This window comes from Chenopodium album, chromosome 14 (assembly GCF_948465745.1).
Source record: "Chenopodium album chromosome 14, dcCheAlbu1.1, whole genome shotgun sequence".
In the NCBI taxonomy this organism is placed as follows: domain Eukaryota; kingdom Viridiplantae; phylum Streptophyta; class Magnoliopsida; order Caryophyllales; family Amaranthaceae; genus Chenopodium; species Chenopodium album.
This window is the reverse complement of record NC_137847.1, coordinates 42,653,588-42,679,720: the sequence shown is the minus strand read 5'-3', so window position 1 is coordinate 42,679,720 and position 26,133 is coordinate 42,653,588. Positions and strand designations below refer to the sequence as shown.

Below are 26,133 nucleotides of genomic sequence, written 5' to 3'. Positions count from 1 at the left end.
GTTCTATTCAGCTTATTTTCAGTTCAGTTAAGTTCAGCTCCAATAAATTCAGTTCAATTCTTAATTTCTTTGCCTCATAAAATATTCAATTCAGTTTAGTTCAGCTCAATTTCAATAAATTCAATTCAGCTCATTTCACCAATCAGAATAGGCCTTTAGTTTACTATTTACTCCACTTGATTGGAAATTTGGAATACCTCCTAGTCAGATGTATAAATGTCTACTGATGTAGTGAAGTGACACGTTTTGTCCCAAAAAATCCAAAAGCTACCGAGGCCAAGCGCGTCGTATTTGCTGTCCGAAGTTGAATTTCATCCTCAATTCGGAAGATGGTCGGAAATTGATGTGACTTTATCGGGAAATCATGAGCTTCGCCTTTAATACACTAGTGTTTTTTCTACTATCCTTTTCAATAATTAATTTCATTTGAAAATTAAACTGGAAAAATAACCACCTAACTTTAAATGCTCAATCTTCTTCTTCACAAACATTAATGCAATTCCTTTTCTATCCCCATCTTTTTCGAACTTATAAAGAACAACCCCAGTTTTTCTGGGTTAGTTTCTGCACCTAATTTGGAAGATTATGTTGCACTCTTTTGGTACTGTTCTTGTTGCTGTTTTCTGGATTTTGCTTCCTCAGTTTGGGTTAAGCAGTGATCATTGTCAACGAACAGCCGCCAAAGAAGGTAGTTAACGTTTACCCTTGTTACAATTCATGAGTTTGGTGGGTTTTTTTTCGTTTTTTAATTGGAGTGGCTGAGCATGATTTTTGCTTACTTTATGCCTACCAAGTGTTTGATGATTTGTGTCAGTGAAAAATGTTTACAACGGTTGTTTATTGATTTGGGATTTTTTTTTTATTGTTGATTTGTTGGTATTAATATGTACTTGTTGTATAAAGTTGGTCAAAGCTTATTAGAAGCATTAAAGGCTTTTTTCTTTTTCTTTTTTTTTTTTTTTGAAACAGTTAAAGGCTTGATTTTGATTGGAGTAATAGTAGCTAAAATACTTAATTATCACTAGATAATATTAATCTTACATAACACAGTTTATCCTTAACAAGTGGCGGGAAAATGTTAGAATGAATGCTAGGATCAAAAATTTAGCTAAGGGTTAAGTTACAGTATGAGCACTTGAAGAAAAGCAACAGTTCTTTAAGAAAGACTATAACTTTGTCTTTGTGATCGAGACGTGTTGATATCTTGGTTTTGAATGTATGACATGCCACTTTGAGGAATGACATTTTGTTTGGATAGAAGGAAATGGAGGGAAGGGAAGGGAAGGGAAGGGAAATGGAGGGATGAACTATCTTTCATATGGATTACAAATAAGGCTGCAAGGGAAGGGGATTAAATTGTAACAAATTAGTCTCTCCAACAATGGACAGTTATTTATAGACTGATTTGTGGGTAATATGATTTTAGCTTTCAATTTTTGTATTATGTTGATCTCCATTTCTAATTAAAGGCTGTGTGCAATTTGCTTTAAAGTCAGATGATTAAATTAAAAGGGTTGTATGGTGTTAGTGCATGGTGTAAGGAGCAGAGAGTGGAATTACTGCCCTCAGTTTGGGGGGGTAATATTCCCACACACACACACACACACACACACACACAGAGGATAATATATTACCACAATACAGAGGGTAATAATTCACCCATCCTTTTCTCCTTATATTATCTTTATCTCATCCCTTCTACAAATTCCTTCCAAGTTCCTACAATTTCATAAATGCTATCCTAAAGTAACTAGCTCATGATGACCTAATATTTAAGGCCCTTTGTTGACATGTAGCCATTGCTAAGTCATAATAGTTCAATCAAATTTCATGTTGTGGCAAGTGGTGATTGGGTTGTCTTGGAGATTATACTTCTTAATGACCCACACATTATATGTAGATGAATGTGTTGTATCGACAATGAAGAATATTTTGGTAATGTGATCACTAATTATTTCATCTTGAAAGTTGAGCCTAATTCTCGGTTTGATGATTTGTAGAAATGTTAGTTTAATGGAATGTAGTGAAGTACTCCCCTTTGCATGTGACTATGTGAGTAACACAATGAAGTAATCATTCTGCAGTCGTTGCGCTTCGTGAGATAGCCAAGGAATTGGGGAAAAAGGACTGGAATTTCAATGAAGATCCTTGCAGTAATCACACAAGTTGGTTTTCTAAAGCGGACCCAGCTAGACAAACTTATGTTAATCAGGTGACCTGCGATTGTTTTGGTGGCAGATGGCACTTGAAAAATTTGTGAGTTATTCTCAGTCAGAATCAGATAATTATTTTTAATAGTCATCCATGGCTCTGTTTATACTTTATATAGCTTAAAGGTAGTGGTGAACAACTCCAGTATGATGTCTGCCTTTTTATTTGTTTAAAATCCTAGGTGTTAAATAAGAATATTATGATCTTAAAATTACTCTTTAATTGTTTTGTCCGTGTATTAAAAAGATTTCTTGGAGCAATCAATGGGTTGCTGATGCAGCTATAACAAAAGTTAAAAATTAAAACTACTCATCAAGAGGCAACAGACAGAAGAATATGTTGCAAGCCTTTCTATGTGAACATTTAAAGCTGTTGGAAGTCAAAAGTGATTTAACACTTACCTACTAAATGCTTCCTACTTTTTTTAAATACTTGCTACACTTCCAATTTCATGCTTGCCAACGCACAAATTTCAACTGTTGATATACATTGAGGCAAATCTAACAAGATCCACATGACTATGTTTAACCTTGAGTATAGATAACCATAGTCAAAGTTTAGTATGCGAATAGTGTGAAAGCCAAATTGTTGCAAGTTTTTGGAAACAAAGGAAGTATTAAGTTAATGATCAAGGACGCCAATATTTGTTGGAATCTAATCCTAAGACCTCTGATAATGAATTGAAGGGAAGGGTCGATAAATGGTGTGAAGTTTGATCTTGTGAGTCGGTACTCAGTAGAGTTTTTCTTATGCAGAAGCTCAATATGTTAAAACTGGTAAAGACAGGAATGTTGGAGATTTTGGTGATCGCAGAATGAATAAGAGAGAATCTCTAAAGGATTGAGCTTTTAGATAGATTGGAAGCTATTGGTGAGTTTTAGAAGAGCATGGACATAAGAGTAGACTTCAGAAGATGATATGTAGGGAAATCTGGGTCGCATTTGAATTCAAGATGGTAAATCATAGTCATCTTCGCAGTTGTGGTTAAGAGCTGAAAGGGTAGGGTGATATAGCTTTGACCTCTTTCTTCGAATTCTTCCAGGGCATTGGATGTCAAACGTTTTAGCAGCTTTGGCTTGTATTTCTATACTCTGAAATTGAAAAAGAGTTATTATGACATGAAAGATATAAATTATTTGAGGAGATATCTAGCTATGCTATGGGAATGGAACTAAAGTTTCAGGTTATTCAATTTAGTGATTTCACAACTTTTGTGGAGTAGATCTTTATCTTGAATCAGGAAATGAAATATGCTGTAAAGATAATATCACAAAGATACTCATAGCCATAGGCTATAGTTGTCATAAACTCATAATGTTTTGTATGATTTATGCAAAATCTTGTAAAACTTTCTATTGACGTATGAAATGAAAAACTTTTATTTCTATGTGGAACATTAAATGAGAATCTTCTTGGCTTGCGCCTTGGCCATTCACAATGCTTAAAAAGCTATGAAGTGAAATGTGTGCAGGATGGGGACAGGGAGCGGAAGTTTTTATTTGAAATTGATGTGAAGTCTAAATTTGGATGGCTCTTTGTACAGATAAGAGAAGGCCTAAGATGAGATGACTTCAATTATCAAACTCCACTTTGTAGGAAACTTTCTATTTTTGAAAGTAAGGGAGGGTAGGGTTGAAGCCAATATTTATAAATGATTGACTAGTCCAAGTGGAATAAAACTAATTTGAGTACTAGTAAGGATATCTATATATTGTGAGAATTTTACAAGAAGTCAAGGCTAGCCAAAGTGATTTGAATGGAAGGAGCTATAAAAGATATTTAGAACTTGGGCTTGGATGAGCACATATAAGACTAGATAGAAGTGAAAGGAGGAAAATAATCTTTGCGTCGACCATGGGAGATAAGTTATTAATTTATGCAGCTGACCCTATCCTTTTGGAATATAGGCTTTGGTATTATTGTATGCTTGTGGTGGTTGTGGCTGTGCTAATTGAATAAATATGCACTAAGCCACATTGAGAAAATTGAGAAGTTTTATAGAAGTTAACTTTCTGGAGATAATAGAATGCAACACTTGGACATTTTTCTAGGGCATAAGAACTGCATTTGTATAACCCACATTGCCAATAGAAGTCTTTTTCTGATTGGCGAATACTCTTCATTAGAAACTATACATATTTTGGAATACATATGCAAGATTAAGAGGAATGTGGGCTGTTAAAATTGGAGTATTTGAAATGCCCTTTTACTCATAGATATATCACTTCAAGGATCTTGCTATTGATGAATGATGATGTCTCTAAAGTTTTTGCTATTGGTAAAATATTTAAGAACCACTTATTTGATTGAATGGAATTGGTCTTGAATAGTTGAAAGGATTGACATTGGAAAGAAAAACCGTCTTGATTCACATATTTGTATTGATTTAATGTTTCGTGGTCGGAAAGAATGGGAAGTAAACTATAGGAAGGTTTCAGCTTTCACTTTCCCTCAAATTTGGTGGAATTTGGATGAAGGGAAAGCAAGAAACATGGATTCCTCAGTAGCAAATAACACTAAAGCAGATGATTCACAACTCCTCTGATGAATTTAACAATAGAAATCATAATTTAATCCCTTTCTTTACAATTTCCGTTCTTTTCATTTTCTTTTGTTCTGATCTTTTTTTTAAAATACAAAGTTGTATAGAAACATATGCTATGCTTAACTCAGAGAGTCAGAGGTATGGGGCTCAGGATTATAATCCCATACACACTGCAAAGGAAGATGTTGTATGCTAAATCCTCGGGACCTGAAACTACACCTTCACAGCTTGAACTATGGAGTACAGAAGTTCCATAATTTGTAGTGTTAGTCTGTCCTCTTCTGTCTTCTCTCTACATGCTTTATTGCTTTGACGCAAATGTTTTTTTCTGTAAAATGAGTACGCATAGCAATTATAATTCTTACGCATCTTTCACACTTTATTTACTGGTCCTTTTTTCCATTTCAATGAAGCTTAAGATAGAAATATCAGTTTTATTGCAATCAAGTCTTTGGCAGTTGACTTATTAAGTTTGTTGCTTGAACAGGTCCATTAAGGGTCAAAGTCTTTCTGGTAGCCTTCCGAAATCATTAGTGAAGTTACCCCACCTCAAGACAATGTAACAGAATTCTTGTACTTCAGTGTTATATATATATATTTTTTTTCTTTTTTAATAAATATTGGTGATCATAGCTGGTCACATGGAAGTTGGAGGACTAATATTATTTTTTCTTATTTTCAGTGATTTGTCGAGGAACCTTCTCAGTGGTAAAATACCAGAAGAATGGGCTACAATGAAATTGGAATATTTGTATGCAACATTTATCTTCTAATCTGTTTTTGGATTGTCTTTGCCTTTTATTATCATAACTATGGAGTGGCTACAGGTCTCTTATGGCAAACCAACTGTCTGGTCAAATTCCAAAGTTTCTGGGGAACATTACAACTCTCACTTATTTGTATGCCTCTTCCCCCCCCCCCCCCCAATATATTGCAGGCACACTTATATATATATATATATATATATATATATATATATATATATATATATATATATATATATATATATTTTTTTTTTAATCACATATTTCGTTGTAAGTCAATTTATTACTTATGCTTTGCACTGGTAATACTAAATTTCAGATGCATGGAAAGCAATTCATTTACTGGAACTATTCCTGCGGAGCTTGGGAAGTTGGTCAACCTACAAAATTTGTAGGTCATTTGCTTCTTATGATAATGATCTGTTTGCTTATAAAGGCAACCAAAGCATTGCGTGGTTTCCTACTTCTAAATCTTTAATGATATATATTTGACAGTGTCCTGGTTGCCTGTTGCTAGACTACTTAATGACAACAATCTTGCTGGACAGTTACCAATTGAGCTAAATAAGCTTGTGAATCTGGTTGAACTGTAAGAATATCCTGATTGATGGAATTTTTTTTTTAATAGATTATATTTCAAAATTGGTTTTCTTATATATTGGGAAACTTGCCCTATTTTGTGGTCATGCTTCTCCTTTTCATCATTTTTTCACTTGGTTATCAGTAGGATAAGCAGTAATAACTTCAGCGGACAGATACCCAATTTTTTTCATCATTGGAAACAACTTGAAAAGCTGTAAGTCTTTTCTGCTTCGATTTCCATTTAACTGCAGAGTGCAGACCGTATATTTACCTAAATTTGATTATTTGCAGACAGATTCAAGGTAGTGGCTTTGAAGGACCAATACCATCCAGTATATCACTGCTGACAAACTTAATTGAATTGTAAGCAAACTGTAAACAAATTATGTTAAGCGAGTCTCTGGAATCTGCTGTAAGCTCAAACTAATTTAGGCAATTTGGGAATTTATGCTGACAATATTAAGCATGACATGTACAGAAGGATCAGTGATTTGAATGGAGAAGGCTCCGAGTTTCCATCTCTAGAGAATCTGACAGGCTTGATGCGATTGTGAGTTACTTTTTCCTTTTGTGAAAGAGCTCTCTCAAAAAAAGGCATATAGTTGGTGACCACTGCTGTCATTGCCTATTTTACTATTACTTATTTTAATTGTTTGTCACTAACATTTTTTTTTTCTTCTAGGATGTTAAGGAGCTGCAAGCTTTATGGGCCTATTCCTCGCTATATAGCAGCCATGTCAAGATTGAAAATTTTGTAACTCTCTTCTTCATGATTTTCATTTCAAATTTGTTGGGATTCTTTCTGGTTAATCTTTTTGTTAGATGTTTAAAAGATTATGTATAGGTTTTAAATCAAATTGCGTATACCTTGGCAGTTTGGCTCTGATTTGGCTAGGAATCAAACTTCCAATCCAACACCGATCATGTAATCCTACTCTGCTTAGCCTTGGATCCTCGAACTTCAATCTAATTCCACATCAAATCATTTTCCCCAGGAAACAATTATATATCGATATTTACACAAAAATTATTGTTATTGGGCTTTTAATATCTTAATTTAACTAGATTTTAACTCATGCAACGCTGCGGTTGATTTTTTTATTCAGTGATATGAGTATTTATTACTTCCTCTGTTCTATTAATATTGCAACAATGGAATTTTTGCACTATTCATCACTCTTGTTTGACCATATAATATGATTTATACGTTAATCAAAATATAGTCACGTGGAACCTTGTTGGAGTCGTCTCATAAAATACTTTTACAATATCAACTTTTTATAATTTTTACTCTTACACAATTATAGATATTTAGCATACAACATGTGCTTTGGGATACGTAATTTCATCCTTGTTGCAATATTAATAGAATGAAATTGCTTATATATATTTAAGACTTTTTTTATTTCTTAATAAGATAAATTCATAGGTTAAGGAAAATGAGTTATCAATAAAACATTGAAAAAGGATTAGCATAACCCTTCATGAAAGATAAATTGAAAAAAAAAAATTGTTACACACATGTTGGAATATTATGGAACCAAAATCGATGCAGATTAATTAAAAATAGTAATGACTTGAAAAGTTAAGAAATAAGTAAAAAATTGATGTATCTTTAATATAAATAACATTGTCAATATGTCATTATGGTTTGTGAGGTTAAGAAAAATGAGAAATTAATGCAACCATTTATGTGAAAGAAGAAAGGATTAAATGCAAAATGTTTAAAATTTATAGACAAATAAAAATATGATAACTATTCTCATATTTGATACTCCGTCCGGTTTATATACTCCCTAATGTACAAATTTGACCATATTATCTATAAAATTATATTTTTATACTCTCTTCGTTATTAAATACTTATTCCATTTCTCCATGCGCGGAGTTTTCGGAGAAATTGAAGAAGGAAATAATATATGAAGGTAGTGGGGTAGACAGAAGAATAAAAAATTGTAAAAAACAAAAGTAATTGAGAGAATTGGAGGAGAGAGAATATGAAATTAATAAAATATGATTTATGTTGGGTCCACCAAGTGTGAGAAATGAATTAAATGTTGTAAAAGTTTTCCAAATAAGGAAATGGAGCAAGTATTTAAAAACGGCCGAAAATGGAAAGTGAACCAAGTATCCAAAAACGGAGGGATTAAGTATTAACAGTTGATATTATGAAACTACATGTTTACACAATTCTAACAATGTCTCATCTATATACCTAAACTAAAGCAAAGTTTTATTTAGGGAATTACCCTCATAAACTCTAGTTTACTCTCTTTTTTTTAAAAATTTTTTATTATTAATATTATTATTATTATTATTATTATTATTATTATTATTTTTGTTTTTTTATAGATTTTTACAGAATTTTTAATTTGTGTTGGAACTTTGTTATTTAATTATTTATTGTTATGAATATTTTTTTATACACTTCTATATTTGAACTTCAATTACTATTAATTTAAAAACCGAGTCTGGCTCAGGAAGTATGATAATTTTTTTCATACATATAAATTACAAAATGCAGTTAAAAATCTTAAGGTTTGACCAAATGAACAGTAAAGAAGAAAAAGAAAAAAGGAGGGAGTTACATATTAATGTGCCTCATTTGCTTATAGAGATTGAATAATTTCATTAATGTTATGTAAATCACCTGCTACATTTAGTTTTGTGGAGTGTTTTTAGCTTATTAAGGCTTATTAGAGGCTTGATTATTCTGAAAAAGCTATATTGGGTGTTTGGTAAGCAGCTTATTAAAGCACAAACAGCTCTTTTATAAAAATCCCATAATAACAGTTTTTTGAAATTACTTATTGCACATTTAGCTTTTTGGTTATTACATACACTGAAACAGCTAACAATTAAACAATATCAATTAGCTACCATCTAATCACCAACACATAGAATAGAGCGGTTGGAGTTGGAGTCTACATAACATCCAACTCGCTCCCGTCCCTTAGTAAGATTCAGTTTTTTTTAATTGGATATGGAGAGCTTTGCACAGGTCAGATTTGGAGTGAATTGCCATTCCTACTAGTCCCTACTATCTTGCTGCAATTTGGTGTGAGAATTTTTGACAGAGAATGTCTATTTCCTAAATCACGGTGGCTGGTAGAAGGGACTGACCTTTAGTGGCTTTGATTTGGAAATACTATAGCTGTGAGACTGTGAGGAGGAAGCAGTTAATAATACATGCTTTACAGTGTTGAAGATTGTGATTTGATAGAAATTTCGAATCAATTAATCAGTAATAATTCAAGGAACTGGTGATCTTGAGCCACATAAGTGTTAAATTTACAGCATGTGCCATGCCATGTTCTCTTATCTGCTCCATGAACCAGAACTAATGGTTGATGAAGTATAAAGAGTGACAAAGGTATGCATAGCATTTAAGCTTTTCTAGAGAGGACATGGGTTATACCATTATAGTCACCTATGTTTTGATTGTTTCTCTTAGTTTTTGCTACGATGAAACATAGTTGGAAAGAAGTGGTATTGAAATAAAGTGAATAACCTATCGTCCTATACTGCCCTTTCGCTTTAATAGTTTTTTTAGTAATCTTTCATCCAGAATTCTAAATATATAAGCTTCTTTGACTTTTCAAAATTAATTGCTGATACCTGTCATATAATTTTACAGGGATCTCAGCTTCAACAAATTGAATGGATCTATTCCAAACGAGCTTCAATATTTAAATAAATTGCAAAATATGTAAGCAGTTTAATATATGCAATTCAGTTACTACTATGTCATGTCATAATTAAGCCACCAAAAGGATGCAGCATACTCAGATATTCTTTCTAACATCAATCTGCTTTTTCATTTTGAACTTTGGCATCTGTCCCTATGACAGTTTGATATTTTCAAGACACGGACTTCTGCAAATATCTTATCGTGGCTGTCTTTTGCTACATTCACCATTTTCCTGCCAACAAATTAAAAAAAATGGATAAAAGATTAAAGGAGAAATGGTGCAATCTGACCATCACTAAAGATCAGACAGCTGGTCGTTGCCATTTCTTCGATTATCTATTCTTATAATGAGTGATTCTAGTATTATGTTTTTATAGTTATCAAAAGTGAAAAAAGTCAAAGCTTAATTTGCAAAAAATAAAAATTGTATTGCTGTACAAGTGATTTTTATTTTTTATTTTTTGGAGGCTAGGGGCAGAATCATATAAGATTTAAATAATTGATCTATATAGGCCCCTTTCTCTACAATTCTTCATTTTAGGCACATGTTAATTCATGTGCTTGCTATAAAGTGATATTTACGGAGAAGGGCAGTTGCATTACAAATAAATTGTAGAACATATTTCTTAGTGGGAAAGCTCCATAAATAGAAAATAGCTGGAGAGATATTATCTTAACATATGCCTAAAATGAAGAATTGGAGAGAGGGGGGCGGCGGGGGCCTATATAGATTATTTTATTTTTAAATTCTTATATCTGCCCCAAGCCTCCCAAAAAAAAAAAAAAAAAAAAAAAATCGATATTTATGTAGAAGGGCAGTTGCATTACAAATAAATTGTCTTGTAGTTTGAAGGGAAATACAGTTAGTGGGAAGCTTCATAAATAGAAATTAGCTGGAGAGAGATTATCATCTTATCAAAGAAAGGAAATACTTTGGAGAGTTCCAGCCTCTCAAATGTCTATGAATATTAGGGAGAGACCAAGCCTCTCAAAGAGTCAAAGCTTGTACTATCTATTTAATTTTAAGATTTAAGCAAATTTCGTCTTTTTTTTCCCTTTAAATTCTGTGTAAATTGTCCAGTTCATGCGTTTTATTAATCAAAATCACCATTTTCTGCTCTGTATAATCATCCGTATTGTGCTGGCTCATTACAATGCGAGTTGGTGGGGAGGGGGGGGGGGGGGGTGAGGAAAAAATCTTTGAGGACCTTAATTCTGACAACTACTGGGAACCATATTGATTCTTGATTAAAGTAATAAGTACTGCTAACATCTTGGGTTAAAGCTACTGCAAACGCCTCTGAAAGTTTTTTGACACCTCTATCAAAGTTGGTGTCATGATAGCACAAATCATAAATCATGTATGTTGCACAAATTTGATACTTGTTCACTTTTTAACAATGTTATACTGTGTGTAGTAACTCATTGTGTCTGCACCCCATTGATTTGGGCCTTCATAATTTTACTGAAAAATACTTGTTGCCAATTTCAGGTATTTAACAAGCAATATGCTAAGTGGACCTGTTCCAAGTTGGATTACAAATAAAGCGGACAGCAGGTTTACATTTTTGACTTAAGTTCCAATTGGACTTAAATTACTGGACCTGAAAATATCTCTACTCCATTAGAAACCTATATAGAAGTATATACGTCTACATTACTTCTGAATGTCAATATTTAATGTGGATATGTGCTGGCATACATCTAGGCTAAGTATATATGTCTAAATTACTGCTGAATGTCAAAATTTAATGTGGATATGAGCTGGCATACATCGGCAAGCACAACACCTTAATCATCCATAATTAAATCCAGGCTATACCTACTTGATATTTTAGCAATGTGAAGTACTACAGGACATTGGTTATTTCTTTATGATTCCTTGGGATAGCCTTATTGTCATGGCCTGAGTGTTCTTTGGTTGCCGGATCTTGTGGCGCACTGGTGTCCATGTAGTGATAAAAGATGACGTTTGATTTTTTATGACACTCTTGCCTATTGGTGACAACTCGACAAGAGCGATAAGTCGATAATGAGGATTGATTGTGTGCTTAGCAGGTCAGAGTGGGGCAGGCAATGAGAAAATTGAGTGCGAGGGACTTTATTGTATTTGGGGTGCATTACAATGAATGATATACTTAATATCTATGTTGCCTATAACACAACCAAATTATTAAAGCAAGACAACATGGGGTAGGAGGCTTTGATTCTCATTCAATAATCATCAGTCACTAAAAGCTTAATTTTGGAATTACAATGCCTTTTTTTTTTTTTTTTTTTTTTTTGCGTACTAGATTGACAGTAACTCCATATTTGTATTTAACGCCTAGATAACCTTAGGAGTTATTCTAAAAATCATTATATAACTAGCCTAAGAATTTACTAAATAGTATAAAGAATTAGGGCTTCATTCCAATTTTTTTAAGAGATAAGGTGATAGTAACACATATGAGTTCAGAAAAAGAAGAAAAGTAAATGAAGTCATACAATCAAACTTGTAAAGGGAAGCAACCATTTTTTGTCCGTTTTCTCAATTATAAATTTGTCCACTAAACATTATTGCTCCCGTTTGCAAACTCCATGCTTACAATGCTTGGGTTCTTTAATCATGGAGGCATCCCCATGATACAGAGATAGATTAGCTCAACTTTATCTTCAAGGTTCTACCACCTCAACTTTTGGAGAAAGAGGACCCTATGAGGAGGATGGGGATTCAACAGGGACCGTTTTGTTGTAACTCATTTTTGGGTTATCTTCTCTGCCAAGGTTACCCCCTCTTCTTGGTTCACAAATTTATTGGGAGGGTTACAGTTAATCTTTCTGAGAGTGTTTGTGTGGACCTTGGCTCTGAGCAGAATCAACTCCAACTATATGCTCTACAGGAAAACACCGAATATTGCTTTTTACCAGATATGTGATTGTTTTGTTCTGCCAATAGTGAGATATACTTGTATCTCTTTCTTTAATGTGAGATGGCAAGTAATACATGTAGGAGGCTATTTGCTTTGCATGGAGGGTACAGGTTTTCTCTTGTAGAGTTTTGTATTTGGTGCAAGTTCACTTTGTGGACTTTGGAAGGGCAAAGGAGAAAATGATGTGGTGACTAAGCTTAGAATAGACTGCCCAAATCCTCATCAGAGAATAAATTGTGCTACTATATGGGCTAATACAGCGATGGATTTTGTGTAATCTGCTTTTACTATTTGAGGAGAACTTGACCTGTGTTCATGTACTTTCTGCAGTCTGCTCATATATAACTACTTTTTCTCCATTAGAGATATGTCTGCAAACATTTCTCTAGGAGTTTTAATTTTGAGATTTTCCGTTCAATAAGATGCTTTTATGTGTACTGTTGAAGTTTGTTTCTAATTTTTATTCACTTAATTTTTGCTTTTTTTATTTTTTATTTTTTGATCTTTTTGCTTACAGCCACATAGATCTTTCATACAACAATTTTGATGAACATTCTGCACCCTCTTCTTGCAATAAAGAGACTCTGTAAGATTCTGTGAGACTCTTCTTCCTTCAAATTTTGGCAGTTTCTCTGCGCTTATGAAACTAATGTTTGGCATTATCATCTTCAGAAATTTATACAGAAGCTTCTCAAGGGGAGATAGCCTGTAAGCTCGCCAACTGCTTTCGTTTTCTATAGGCAGATTTTAATCTCTTGTGTGATATAACATCCTAACTTGTCTTTAATATGGGTCAAAACTTCATGCAGAAAATCTAGTGTCTGCTTGAAGAGCTTCCATTGTAAAGGTGCACTACATCTTCAACTTCCCTAACATTGTGATGCAAAATTCCTCCCTTTTTCCATTCCCAGACAGTCGCACACTCCCACACATTATAACCATTTTTTTTTAATTAATATATATAATTTCCTCTAGTTTCTTTTATGGTCAGGCTCTGTCACATTCTATAATTAAAAAGTACTTATAAGTAAACAGAAGCAACATCCTGACAAGTTCTATTAATTGGATGCTTTGTCTTGATATCATGTGAACCATTAAGAGGATAAAAACTATTTTTTTTCCTTCCTGTTTGTTTTCTTTTGACATGTATTTTCATGTATGAAGCTCATTATTCAATGCATATCAACTGTGGTGGGAAAGAGACCACCGTCACAGACACTACATATGAGGAAGATGATGAACGTGGGGGCGCTGCAAAATTTGTCCCCAGAAGGGCAGATTGGGGATTTAGCAGTAGCGGGGAATTCTGGTTTTCACAAGTTCCTGGTAATTATATAGCAAAAGGCAACCCAGTGCAAAGATTGCCGGACTCAAATCTATACACGAGAGCACGGTTGTCAGCTACATCTCTAACATACTATGGTAATTGCTTGGGAAAAGGGAACTACAGTGTGACACTTCATTTCTGTGAGATAGTTTTTGTTAACAATTCTTATTCCAGTCTTGGAAGACGGATGTTTGACATATATATCCAGGTAACTTTTAAAAGCGTCACAAAGCTCATAGAATTATTTATGATCATCAATAAATTAAGTAAGCATTATCTATATTTTCTTTTTTTGTAGGATAAGCTTGTTCACAAGAATTTTAATATAGTAAAGGAAGCAAATGGAACTAATAAGGTTGTAAAAAAGGTATATCAACATATACCCGTTAGTGATTCTATAGAAATCCGTTTCTATTATGCTGGAAAAGGGAGCACAGGAATACCTGTAAGAGGAACATATGGCCCACTTATATCTGCAATTTCTGTCAAGTCTGGTAAATGTTCTTTAGTTGAAAGTTCTATTTCATTCATTTTATAGCTTCTTATCCATAGCAGTAGTATTATTTAACTTACTTTTGGGCCTTTGGCTTCGTTAAATTGCAATTAAATTGATTTTCCTAATAATCTAGTTGTCAATACATCTGAGTATGACCCAACTTAAAAGACATCAATGGAACTAGAGGAACCATCATCTGTATTGAATGGACCATGACCTGAAATCCATGATCTGTTCACGACCTATAGCTGCTGCTGTGTAATTGATAATGTTTGCACACATGATATTGGCTCTTTGATCGCAAGATCTGTTTTTTAGAGTGCCTATGATGAATTCGTATTTTAACTAAAAGACTAATTCGTTGCACTGATATTGATCTAAGAAAATTTGTGTGCTACTTCAATTGCATTTCTTACTGGTCTATTAAAACATTTCCAGAATTCCAGTGGTATCTAAGGAATGAACTGTCTACAATCTTTTTTGAAAAAAAAAATGATTCAATGACAATCTGTTTGTGATGCTATAGTAATTTAACTTTTTGTTTATATGTTCTATCACCTCATAAGATAATTAAAGTAACTCCCTTTTGCATGTTAGAGTTCAAACCTCCTCCTGATAGACAGAAGATTATAAAGATTTTAGGTGGAGTTGCAATTTTAATAGTGGGCACCTCTCTTATCGGTCTTTTCATTTGTTGGCGGAAATATGGTTCAAGAGACATGGCAACAAGAGAAAAAGGTAATTTACTTCTTGAACCTTAAATTATTAGTCTTCTTCTCATAATTCAAGCTCATACCCTCAAAAGCAGTTTCTGATTCACTGTGTGTTGATTTTACTGTCACGGTATCTAATCTTATGGGAAAGAATAAGTGGATAACTGAACATAAACTTGCATAAGTATCCAAAACATATCTCGATTGGTAACCATGAAGTTTTAAGGTTGATGACTAGGATTTTTGTGTTGTGGACAAAATCGATATTTAAAAATGAAGATTGGCTAGTATGGATGAAGGTGTAGAATACTAGTGAAGTGAACAAAATTAATATTTGAAGATATAATATCCTAACATGTATGAAGGAAAAATATATTCTATTAGTTTTTCTGTTAAAGGGTCTATGCAAATCCTATTCTATGTTCATTGTGGATGTTACTTGTAAGGTGCCTTTTTTTTTTTTTTTTTTTTTTCAATGCTTAATCTTTTTAAATTGTACACAGTTCTTGCTGGACTTGATCTGCAGACTGGGTTATTTACTTTTAAGCAAATCAAAGCTGCCACCAACAACTTCAGTGCTGACAGTAAAATTGGAGAAGGGGGATTTGGTTCAGTATACTTGGTAGGTTTCATAATTATCAATTTACTAGCAAGATCTTGATCCTTCTAGCTTTAATAACACAGTGCCTTCACTGCATACAACATAGAGTCATAGCTATATTTATGTGCTTAATGTTCACTTTATGACATAGGGGATACTGCTAGATGGTGCCCATATTGCCGTGAAGCAACTATCATCAAGATCAAAGCAGGGGAATCAAGAATTTGTGAATGAAATTGGCATGATCTCTGGTTTACGTCATCCAAATCTTGTAAGACTCTATGGATGTTGTGTCGAGGGAAATCAGCTATTCTTGATATATGAATATATGGAGAACAATAACCTTGCACGTGCACTGTTTGGTAAGTAACAATTGTTCTGGGTATTTAGTTGATTGGATGAATGGTTCATTTTGTTCCCTGATAATTTTTTTTTTAACATTTCATAATTCTTAGTCAATTTACAGGAAAAAAAAAAAAAAAAAAAAAAAGAAAGAAAAAGAAATTTAGTGGGACATGGCTGTAATTGTATTTTTAATTTACAGGAAGAAGTCACCTGAAATTGAATTGGCCTATTAGACAGAAAATTTGCATTGATGTGGCAAGAGGTTTAACCTATTTGCATGAGGAATCAATAATAAAAATTGTTCATAGAGACATCAAAGCAACCAATATACTGCTTGATGGAGACCTCAATGCTAAGATCTCGGACTTTGGACTGGCTAAGCTTGATGAAGGGGAGCACACCCACATTAGCACTAGAGTTGCCGGAACAATGTGAGTAATTTATCTAGTGATTTTACTGCTGAGGTCTTTTATCTTTGTTGGATTTTGCGTACTTTATTGTTTATTATCCTAGTTACATTTTTCTTTTGTTTACCATCTACTTGGATCCAACTTGCCAACACTTTGTGACTTTGTGTCATCTTGTGTGATGGATTTTGATGTCACAAAAATTAATTTTTGATGCATAATATTTTTTCTCGCTTGATGGAAAATAACCCTTACGACTGTTACTGCTACTACTATGGAAGAACTTTGGAACCTAACGTTGATGTGTTGCTAGCCAAAAGTGGATTTTCTTTATGGTGGACAATAATTTAGATAATTGTTGGTTTTGCAAGTATAGAAACAGGGAGTCAGGATTAGGGGTGTGAACAAGCCAGGCCAAGACCAGCTCGATAGTGGTGAGCTCGGGTTTGGCTCTTGAAAATCTTAGAAATTGAGCTCGGATTGAGCTTGACACTCAGGCTCTTAGCTTGAGCTCAAAACCACTAGACAATACATGAGCTCGACTCGACTCAATTCGATTCGACTCGAGCTCGATCATCAAATTTTGATTTAGTCCCTCCAAATATGAAAAGGACCTCTAAGGCCTAATTATCATTAAATAATTTTTGGTAAAAAATCATTTTATAAAAAAAAATATTTAAGCTTTTTCACGAGCTTTCAAGCCAAGCCAAGGATACCTCTAGCTTGGCTTGTTAAGATTTGGAGTCGAATCCAAATTTGAGTCAAGCTTTAATTGAGTTTTGACCAAGCCAAGCATCGAGTAGTTTGCAAGTAGGCTTAGTTTGTTAATACCCTTAGTTAGGAAACATTGGAGCACAACACAAGTGATTTAGGAAAAACATTGATAGAAAAGTAAAACTTAAAAAAAGGACAAGGATCTCATTTTGTGAATAGTTCTCACGGAGACATTCCTTATGAAGATAAACCACTTTTTATTATATGCTAGTATTTTATAGAAATGGTTACCTAAATAACAGGCTCAATCATCTTAAGAAATGAAGTTTATTGCTTTATTTTATAATAAAATATAAGCCATCCATCAGTAAAGCTGCTTTCAATTTAATAATTGTTATATCTTTCGTCATGATTAAATATTTTTTAGTGTACTAACATGGAATTGAATATTTGTGATGTTCTGGTTAAGTTTTGATACTTTAGTGTGGAAATAATGTTGATATGCTTATCTTGTTCCCGCAGAGGATACATGGCACCAGAATATGCATTGTGGGGCTATTTGACCTATAAAGCAGATGTTTACAGCTTTGGGGTTTTGGCGTTGGAGATAGTTGCTGGTAGAAACAATACAAATTTTAGACCAGATGATAATTATTTCTGCCTCCTTGATTGGGTAAGCTGTAATTTAAGTCCTTATATTCTTGCTCTATCATCCAGAAACTTCACTTAAGCAACTTCACTTGGGGAGTATACTGAAAAAAAGGGCATTTACAATTAATTGGTCATGCCATTTCTTGAGCTAGATGGATTTCTGCTATGGGCAGAACTTTTTTGATACTCATTCTAATATGAAGTGCTCATTAAGAGGTAGCTAGTTGCCTTCCAAATCATGGCTCCAATCACCAATGGAAACAACCTTGTTGTAAATGTAATTGTTGCCAGATAGAGCCACTTCACAATTGTGCAGCTAAAGTTACGTACATCTGGTTCTTCACTCCCCCCCCCCCCCCCCCCCCGCCCACCCAACAAAAAAAAAAAAAAAAAAAAAAAAAAAAAAAAAAAAAAAAAGTTGAAATAAAAAATAAATCCTTCTGTTTCTAGGTGAGATCCCTGTAGAGTGTCAAAGATCTTAGGGTAATGTTAAGGTATGCTACTCTAGAATTTAACCTAGTTGTGCTGGCTAAGTATGCAGGTATATAGTTGATTAAGGATAACATTATTTGCTGATATTTTAAATTTCTTTACCATAAACTAAACAAAGTTCATCGTGTCAAGTGACTTGAGGTAGAAAATGGGGCCTAGATCTAGCAGCAACCTACCCTATCTAGAGAATGGGGCCTAGAGTGTCCATGTATATTCATCATTTTCGTTAATATTGATGATGACAAACTTGAGTAATTAGGTTAAATATGGATTGATTTGGTGGGTAAACTAGAGTAATACTTCCTCCGTTCTTTATTACTTGACTTGTATTCCTTTTTAAGAAGTTTCTTTTTACTTGACCTGTTTCCTTTTATGGCAAATATAGCACTAGACTTTTGCTTATTTACCCTCATAACCATTTCAATATAACACTACACTATACCCTTTAAGCTTTCCCTCTTCCACACCTCAGTCAACCCCATAGTTAATTGATTACCAGCCACCACCACATCCTCCCTCTCTCCTCCACTTTAACCATGGCAGCCAGCCAGCCACCACAACCACCACATCACTTTTTTTTAAACATCAATCACCGCCCTATCTCTCCTCTTCACCAACAATAGCCTCCTCCGTTCTCCCATCATACTCTCTCTCTCATCACCTCCGGCTGTTTCCACCACCGTCGAAGTACTCAAAGTTTACCAAAAGTCCAACATCGAGGCTACGGTGGTCGAATTATTGGCTGTCAATTCCAGATCTAAAACAAACCTACACTTATGGGTATTTTGATCTCAATTTCTTAATTAAAAGTTGATCGGGTGAAGGTGATTGTAGTATGGGTATTTTCTTTCTCTTTTCTTGTCTTTATTTCGGTGGTGGTATGTACGATCTACAACCACCACAACCAAATTCAACCTTCAAATTTTTTTTTTTTAAATAAATGCTCATATATCCAACGGTGGTTGATTAAACGTTCTTTTCTTTCCTCTTGTTTCTCTATTTCAATGATGGTCTTCACGATGGTGAAGAAGGTGCTTTTTAAAAACAACAAAAATTAAAAAGGGTATGATGGTGGCCTAAACAGGGGTGATGAATCATGAAGGGGAGTGGTTGTGGTGAAGTGGTGGTTGTGATGTGGCGTAGGAGGTTGTGGTGGTGAAGGGGAGCGTTTGGGTGAAGTGATGGATGAGGTCCAGCGTAGCCGGATGAGGTGGAGAGATTGATGTAGTACTGTACTACTGTATGTGTGGGTGGAAGGGAAGGGTAGGAGTGGATGGGTAATTTGGTCTTTCACGCTTTTTCCTACTTACCTTAAAACTTGTGTCTATTTATAATAGGTCAAGTAATAAAAAACAAAGGAAGTATATGCTTTATATTTAAAATTAGGTTAGATATGGATCGTTTTGGTGGGCAAATAGGTGCATAATCACACAATTTGATTGTATGCTTCATTTCATGTCGATTTTTTTTTCTTTTTCCCTGAAAGCTATCTTCTTCTTCTGGCTTTTGGTTCTTTGCAAACAATGAAAATTGATTTCCTAAATTTAATGGCCGTATCATTTATAGAACAGTTATAACACACCATTCTACCGTTATGTAACGGCCGTCATGACGAGCTAGGTGTGAATTTCAAAGCGCCATTATAACGGCTACGCCCAAACCTGTTACAAACCGGCAGTTATAGAACGGAATGGCCGAGTTTTTGTTCCATCACAAATTCTTATATGTGGCTGGTCATACGGTGTGGATATCCATCATGAGGGTTACTTCGTTAGTGTTATAGGGGTTACTCGTTCAGTTTTACAGGAGTTACTTCGTGAGTGTTATAGGGGTTACTTGGTCGGTATTATAGGGGTTACTCGGTCAGTGTTATAAGGGTTACTTTATTCTGTTACAAGCGACCACATAGTGTGACTAGCCGCACACAAGCCGCACTGTAATTCCATGGGTTAATCTGCTCTAAATTGTCTCAATGGTAATTTTGTTTTTTTATCAGTATGTATTTGTTGGTTTTGATAAAATCAAAGTTTTCATTTTGGATTTGCTTATATGAAATGAGGAAAATGGATTTCTTGTGATCAGATTTTGTTCATATTTTTTGTTTGAATGGATTGAGTATGTTCTTAAACTTGCTTCTGTGTTCAGGCCTTTGCTCTGCAGCAACAGAACGGAAATTTGATGGAACTAGTGGATCCGACGCTTGGTACTGAATACAATAAGGAAGAAGTACTCAAAATGATTAAAGTTGCTCTGTTATGCACTAATCCATCTCCTGCAGTAAGGCCAGTGATGTCTGAGGTACTAAGCATGCTTGAAGGAAAAATGGTTGTAAAAGAACTGACCTTGGCTCCTAGTGGATGCAACAATGACTGGTTTTATGAGGCATCTAAAGGGTATCACGATATGACATCAGACAGTGAGACTCATAGCCTAATTCGCTCTCCAGATGCAAGGCACAGCTGTTCATCTTCTCGTTATGCTAAGCCCCTTGTAATTGAAGGAGAACAAACATAAGGTTTATCATTCTTTCAGTTTCATAGAAGGGTTCATAATATCGAGCATTGGTTGATCTTTAAAACTTGGGATGTGTTAGAATCCAACATCTTCAATTGAATATTTAGATTCTTTCTAATTTCCTAGGCCTTAGATTCTCTATGTTATATATGTTTTTGTCAATATAATGTAATTTACACTGGGAAAACAATGTAATTTCAAAATTAAGCTCTCTAAGGAGCTGTGATCAATCAAATCAAAGATTTAAGTTCTCAAACTCAAGTTTTGCTACTAATGCTTGCGTCGTTAGACCTTTATAGTATCAAAAAATTTTGAGACGCCACAAACTCAATGCCCCGATCCTACTTTAACCCACCTTGACTCACTCCACCATCACAAGCTCCGAACAACTACACCCCTAATCAATAGCTAAGAGTGTCCTTTTGTAATTAGATGTCTGTTCGAGTTGCTTAGTGAGTTAGTGCCCAATAGTCCCTTGTGCATTCAACTTTTCCTTGTACATTCAACAAGTTTGTCACATGGATACGATGTTAAAACACTTAATACATGACTCAATAGTTGATGAGAACATTGCACCACACCATTCTAAGTTTTACTTTTAATTATCTTATGAATTAACTAGGATAGCTAATGCGCACGTTACGCGCACTATAGCTAGTTATATCTGGAAAATCCTTTCATTTGACCTTATATCATAACTTTAGTTGTAGGCAATATTAACGAGGGAAAATACGTGAACAAATATTTCTAAGGGTATAATTGTTCGCACACTATTCTAATGAGTTAAAAAAATAAATTATATTAATCAGATAAAATAAGTAAATAAACATTATTAAAGGGTTTAATTATTCAAATATTATTAGAGTTATCTCAAACTTTTTAAAATGTAGAGATTTTCAAATTTTATACTATATATAAACAAGTACGAAGTATATATCATCAACTTTTTTTTTTGAGAAAAATATATCATCAACTTTCACTCTCTACTTTGAGTTCTTTCTCTTGTTATGTTACATAAAGTGGCAAATTTTGGACTAAAATATATGAGAGCCCAAGTTAGAAACTTAACCTTTAGTTGAAACTATAATATGACATACAAGTAACATTTTATATCATTAAAGCAATATATTCCCTTTAATTACCGATAATATCTTTATGCTAATATTTAATCAATAATATCTTTAATTATCAATAAGTATAAATTCTAACAATTGAAATTAATAATCTATTTATTGAGAAGATTCCAACAAGTACCCACAAGACTATATTTTTTCTTATATATAAATCACAAACATTAATCAAAGTAGGACAAATGAATAGTGCAAAAAAAAAAAAAAAAAAAAAAAAAAAGATGGGAGCAAGTATTTAAAAATAGAGGGAGTATTCATGTAATACCTAGTATTTTTTATGGATTTTATAAATTATTTAATTCATTGTAAAATATATTTTTGGCTCAAATTATTTTAATTATGGGATTCAAATAATACAAGATTTAATTTTTGGGTCAATAGTATTCAATCTGAATGTAGTCCATCTTCATAATAAACCCTATCATTCTTTTTTTATATTTGGACTACCTACACAACTTTAATAAAGCCTAAACCTACCCTAAACAACCCTACACTATAAATACTCGTTCAATCTCCAAATTTTTGCCACACAAAAGGTCAAATGACCAAGGTAAGCTATTTCCCTCTTTTCTTTCTTTTCTTCTTTTCCTTTTTCCTTTCTTTTTCTCCTTTTCTTATTCTTTCTTTTCTCCTTGCTTTTACGTGGGTTTTGGGTAAAGGTGGGCAACAACCCGTGTCGGGCCGTGCCTAGTGGTGGCTCGTGCCGTGCCATGTCGTGCTTGCTTCTTGGCGGGTCGTGCCGTGCCATGCCACCATTTGTCACACCCTAGCCCATGGCATGGCACGGCCCACGTGCCCGGCGTGCCGTGCTATGTCAGGTAGCGGGCTACCCATTTTTTTTAAAAAAAAAGGATATATTTAAATATTTTATTAATTAATAGTATGTAATTTAATTATTCTTCTTCGTCGTTGTCTTCTTCATCGGCCAATTGAATTGATTGAGAATTGGAGAACCCAACGTTCCTTCATCGTCGTCGTTTTGAGCATAAGTACAATCTTGGGAGCGAGTTTTGGCATCCAACCAATCCTTGAAACAAACATACATTTCAAGTGTTTCGGGTTTTAGACTTGTTCTTCTATCGTCTAAAACCTTTCCTGACGCACTAAAATATCTTTCGGAGGCAACGGAGGAGACTTAGATAGCAAAAATATCACGAGCCATTGCCGCCAAAATTGAATGTTTCGTGATTTGTACTTTCCACCAATCAAGGATGTCGAGGCCGTATTTCTCTTCGCCGTCCATGTCTTTCATGAAGTCATAACTTAAGTACATTTGCAACTCCGAATCGCTTTGTGTTCTCCTAGATGATGATTCACTACCGGAAAACTCAGACATCATGTTAACAACTTGTGCAAATAAACATTTGGCCCTTTTACTTACATTTTTGGATGATTGAGAAAGAGCAAATTGAGACACGGTTCCATATTTAGATTCATAAACTCTATATAAGGCAAAAAATTGATTGGTCACATTACTTTTATAAGATTCAACATCATCTCATCATCTTCAAAATACGTGCATTGAAAATAAATATCAATTAATAAAAATATGCCATTATACTTTTGCCTTGAATCTAATATAAAAGCAAAAATATAAATCATAGGAAGGTTTGTGCAATATTTACACCATTTTTCCTCCATTGATGGAAGATATCCATCATAATTGTGTTGTGATCGGTGTTCATCAAAAAGTTGTGCAAGTAAACATGCATTGCTAAGAAAAGAATGAGCACAAGGCCCGGATTATAAACAGAAGAAAAACAATATGTCATACTATATAATAATTGTAAAAATTGCATAAATTTTTCACAATTAGACCAATCATCATCTAATATAGCAAATTGTGGAAATTTTTTATTATAAAAAATTGTTAATGGACCCTTGTACTCGATTGTTATACTCAACTTTTCATAGGTGGAGTTCTACCTAGTTGCACAATACGTTTTGATTTTTATAGCTTTTGTCCTTTGTTTCCAGCAAAAAGCTTTCCATTCTTGAAATCTCATGTTAGAGCTGTTAATAGACATAATAGCATTTCTGATTTTGTAATAAAATGGATCAATTGCTTGTGTTTCATCCTTCACACACAAGTTTAGAACATGACAAATGCATCTAATATGAAGTGTATCTCCATCTAATATTACATCAGTCAATTGTACTTTTACTAAATTTGCACTAAATGTCATAAAAGTTGCATCATCAAAAGTCATAGACATGATTTTGGGCCTAAGATTATATGCATCAATACCTTGCATTAAATGATGAGAAATATTAAGACAGGTGTCGGTATATTCAAGCATTTTAAAATGGCTAATGCGTTTTTGTGGTAACCAATTAGTATCTAACCAATGACAAGTCACACACAAATAATGATATCTGTAACCACTATTCCATGCATCAGCAGTCAAAGAAACTCTACAAGTAGGATTACTCAATAGCATATAACTTCAATTTGTACTCTTGAAAAGATTTCATGGTAGTCGAACGGACAGTTTTTCTAGAGATTTTTTTGTGTTGGGGTTGTAGTGATCGGCTAATGTAATTGTTAAAGGGATCATTTTCGGAAAAAAGAAAAGGTTGTTCGGCATGTATTAACATTTTCCCAATTTCATCCTTATCTCTCTCATTACTGTAAGTGAAGCCATGTGGATGGAATTGAGAAATTTTGGATTGGATCACTAGATGGTTCACCACATCTTTTTGCATGTCTACTAAAGTGTCTTGTCCCTCCCTTGGTTTCGGCCGAGTAAATTTTGTTACATGTCTTACACTTGGCTTTGGTACCATCTTTACTTAATTGAAAATGTGCCAAAACATTACTTTTTCGGTTGGTAACGTCAAATTCTTCTTCGGTACACCATTGGTCTAATGTGTTTGGAATTTGGGTGTTTGACATTTGGACGGATTGTTCACTCGACCCGGCGGCATGTGTTTGGATACCTTGGCTAGTATGATAAGAAAATCCATGTTGTGAGCCGTATAAATGAGGTGAGAATTAGTTTTGTTGAAATCCCGAACTAGACATAGTCCAAGGAGACATATTGTCTAATTGTTCAAATCCTCCCATGGTTTGGGAATGAAAGAAGGGGGTGGAAGTGTTCGGAATGGGCATGTTAGGGGAGGGCATTGAAGTGTTTGGATTTGGTGATTCCCAACTAGTACTAGTACATTTTGACTTGGCTTTCCTAGAGAGGGAGGAAGGGTTCGGGTTTGATGCCATGATTAATAATGTTAAAAATAATAATAACAACAGCAATAATAATAACAATAACAATAATAACGATAACAATAATAATAACAACAATAGTAACAATAATAATAGTGACAATAACAATAATTATAACAATAATAATAATAACAATAATAATATATTAATCTATAATAATAATAATAATAATAATAATAATAATAAAGTTGAGTTAGATCTTACAATGACGCTTCAATTGCTTTTCACTAATTAATTTCCCGAACTTATATTTTTTTTTATTAATTTTTATAATTGAGAGAATTAAAGATAATATGAGATTTTTTTTTTTTTTTGAGAAGTAGAGATTATAAGAGAGTAGGAATTAGAGAATAAGAGAATTAGAAAATAAGAGATTTGAGAATCGAGAATTAGAGATTTGAGGATTAGAGAATTAGAGAATAAGAGTGTTGCTGATTGTTGTGTTTTGTGTGTGTTTGGTCTTGTCTTTATCTTGGCCCTACGACGACCCATTTCTTATGGTGAGTAGTTGGACAGTTAAAGAGAAGCTTTTCAGGTGATGCGGCATATTCATGTTAAGGTTTGAGTGAAGAGTGAATCTTATATTCTAGTTTTATCTTGAATATGTATTTATTGTTGATTATTGGTTGATTATTGTTGTTTAATGAGACTAACGCATTAGTTTTAAACATTGATTTGATTTTGAAAGGGCCTACAGTAGTTCCAAGTTACAGGTTTGACTTTGTTTGACTTCACTTTTGTTTGGTGGACTGTTGGACTTTGACTTTGTTGTGAAAGGTTTTGAAATGTCTTCCGTTGTGTATCTTTGATAA

The 26,133-nt window shown here is 33.9% G+C and overlaps 1 protein-coding gene across 2 annotated transcripts; it reads left to right on the top strand.

The window, feature by feature from the left end:
• The first annotated feature begins 215 nt into the window (after positions 1–215).
• On the top strand, positions 216–21,221 carry LOC145580262 (putative LRR receptor-like serine/threonine-protein kinase At1g07650). 2 transcript variants are annotated; one of them, XM_081637680.1, is made up of 24 exons: positions 216–688; positions 2,085–2,256; positions 5,244–5,315; positions 5,439–5,507; positions 5,584–5,655; positions 5,840–5,911; positions 6,038–6,109; positions 6,245–6,316; positions 6,394–6,465; positions 6,581–6,652; positions 6,785–6,856; positions 9,740–9,811; positions 11,286–11,351; positions 13,223–13,291; positions 13,378–13,413; positions 13,515–13,552; positions 13,870–14,240; positions 14,331–14,526; positions 15,126–15,266; positions 15,745–15,863; positions 15,994–16,204; positions 16,387–16,618; positions 17,831–17,981; positions 20,597–21,221. In XM_081637680.1, exons 1-24 carry the CDS (start codon positions 586–588, stop codon positions 20,963–20,965), a joined length of 2,991 nt encoding a protein of 996 aa, XP_081493806.1. In that variant the 5' UTR covers positions 216–585; the 3' UTR covers positions 20,966–21,221. The 2 variants fall into 2 exon arrangements, with proteins under 2 accessions (XP_081493806.1, XP_081493807.1); XM_081637681.1 differs by lacking the exon at positions 216–688 and having other exon boundaries at positions 2,208–2,256; positions 5,244–5,329.
• The last annotated feature ends 4,912 nt before the right edge of the window (positions 21,222–26,133 follow it).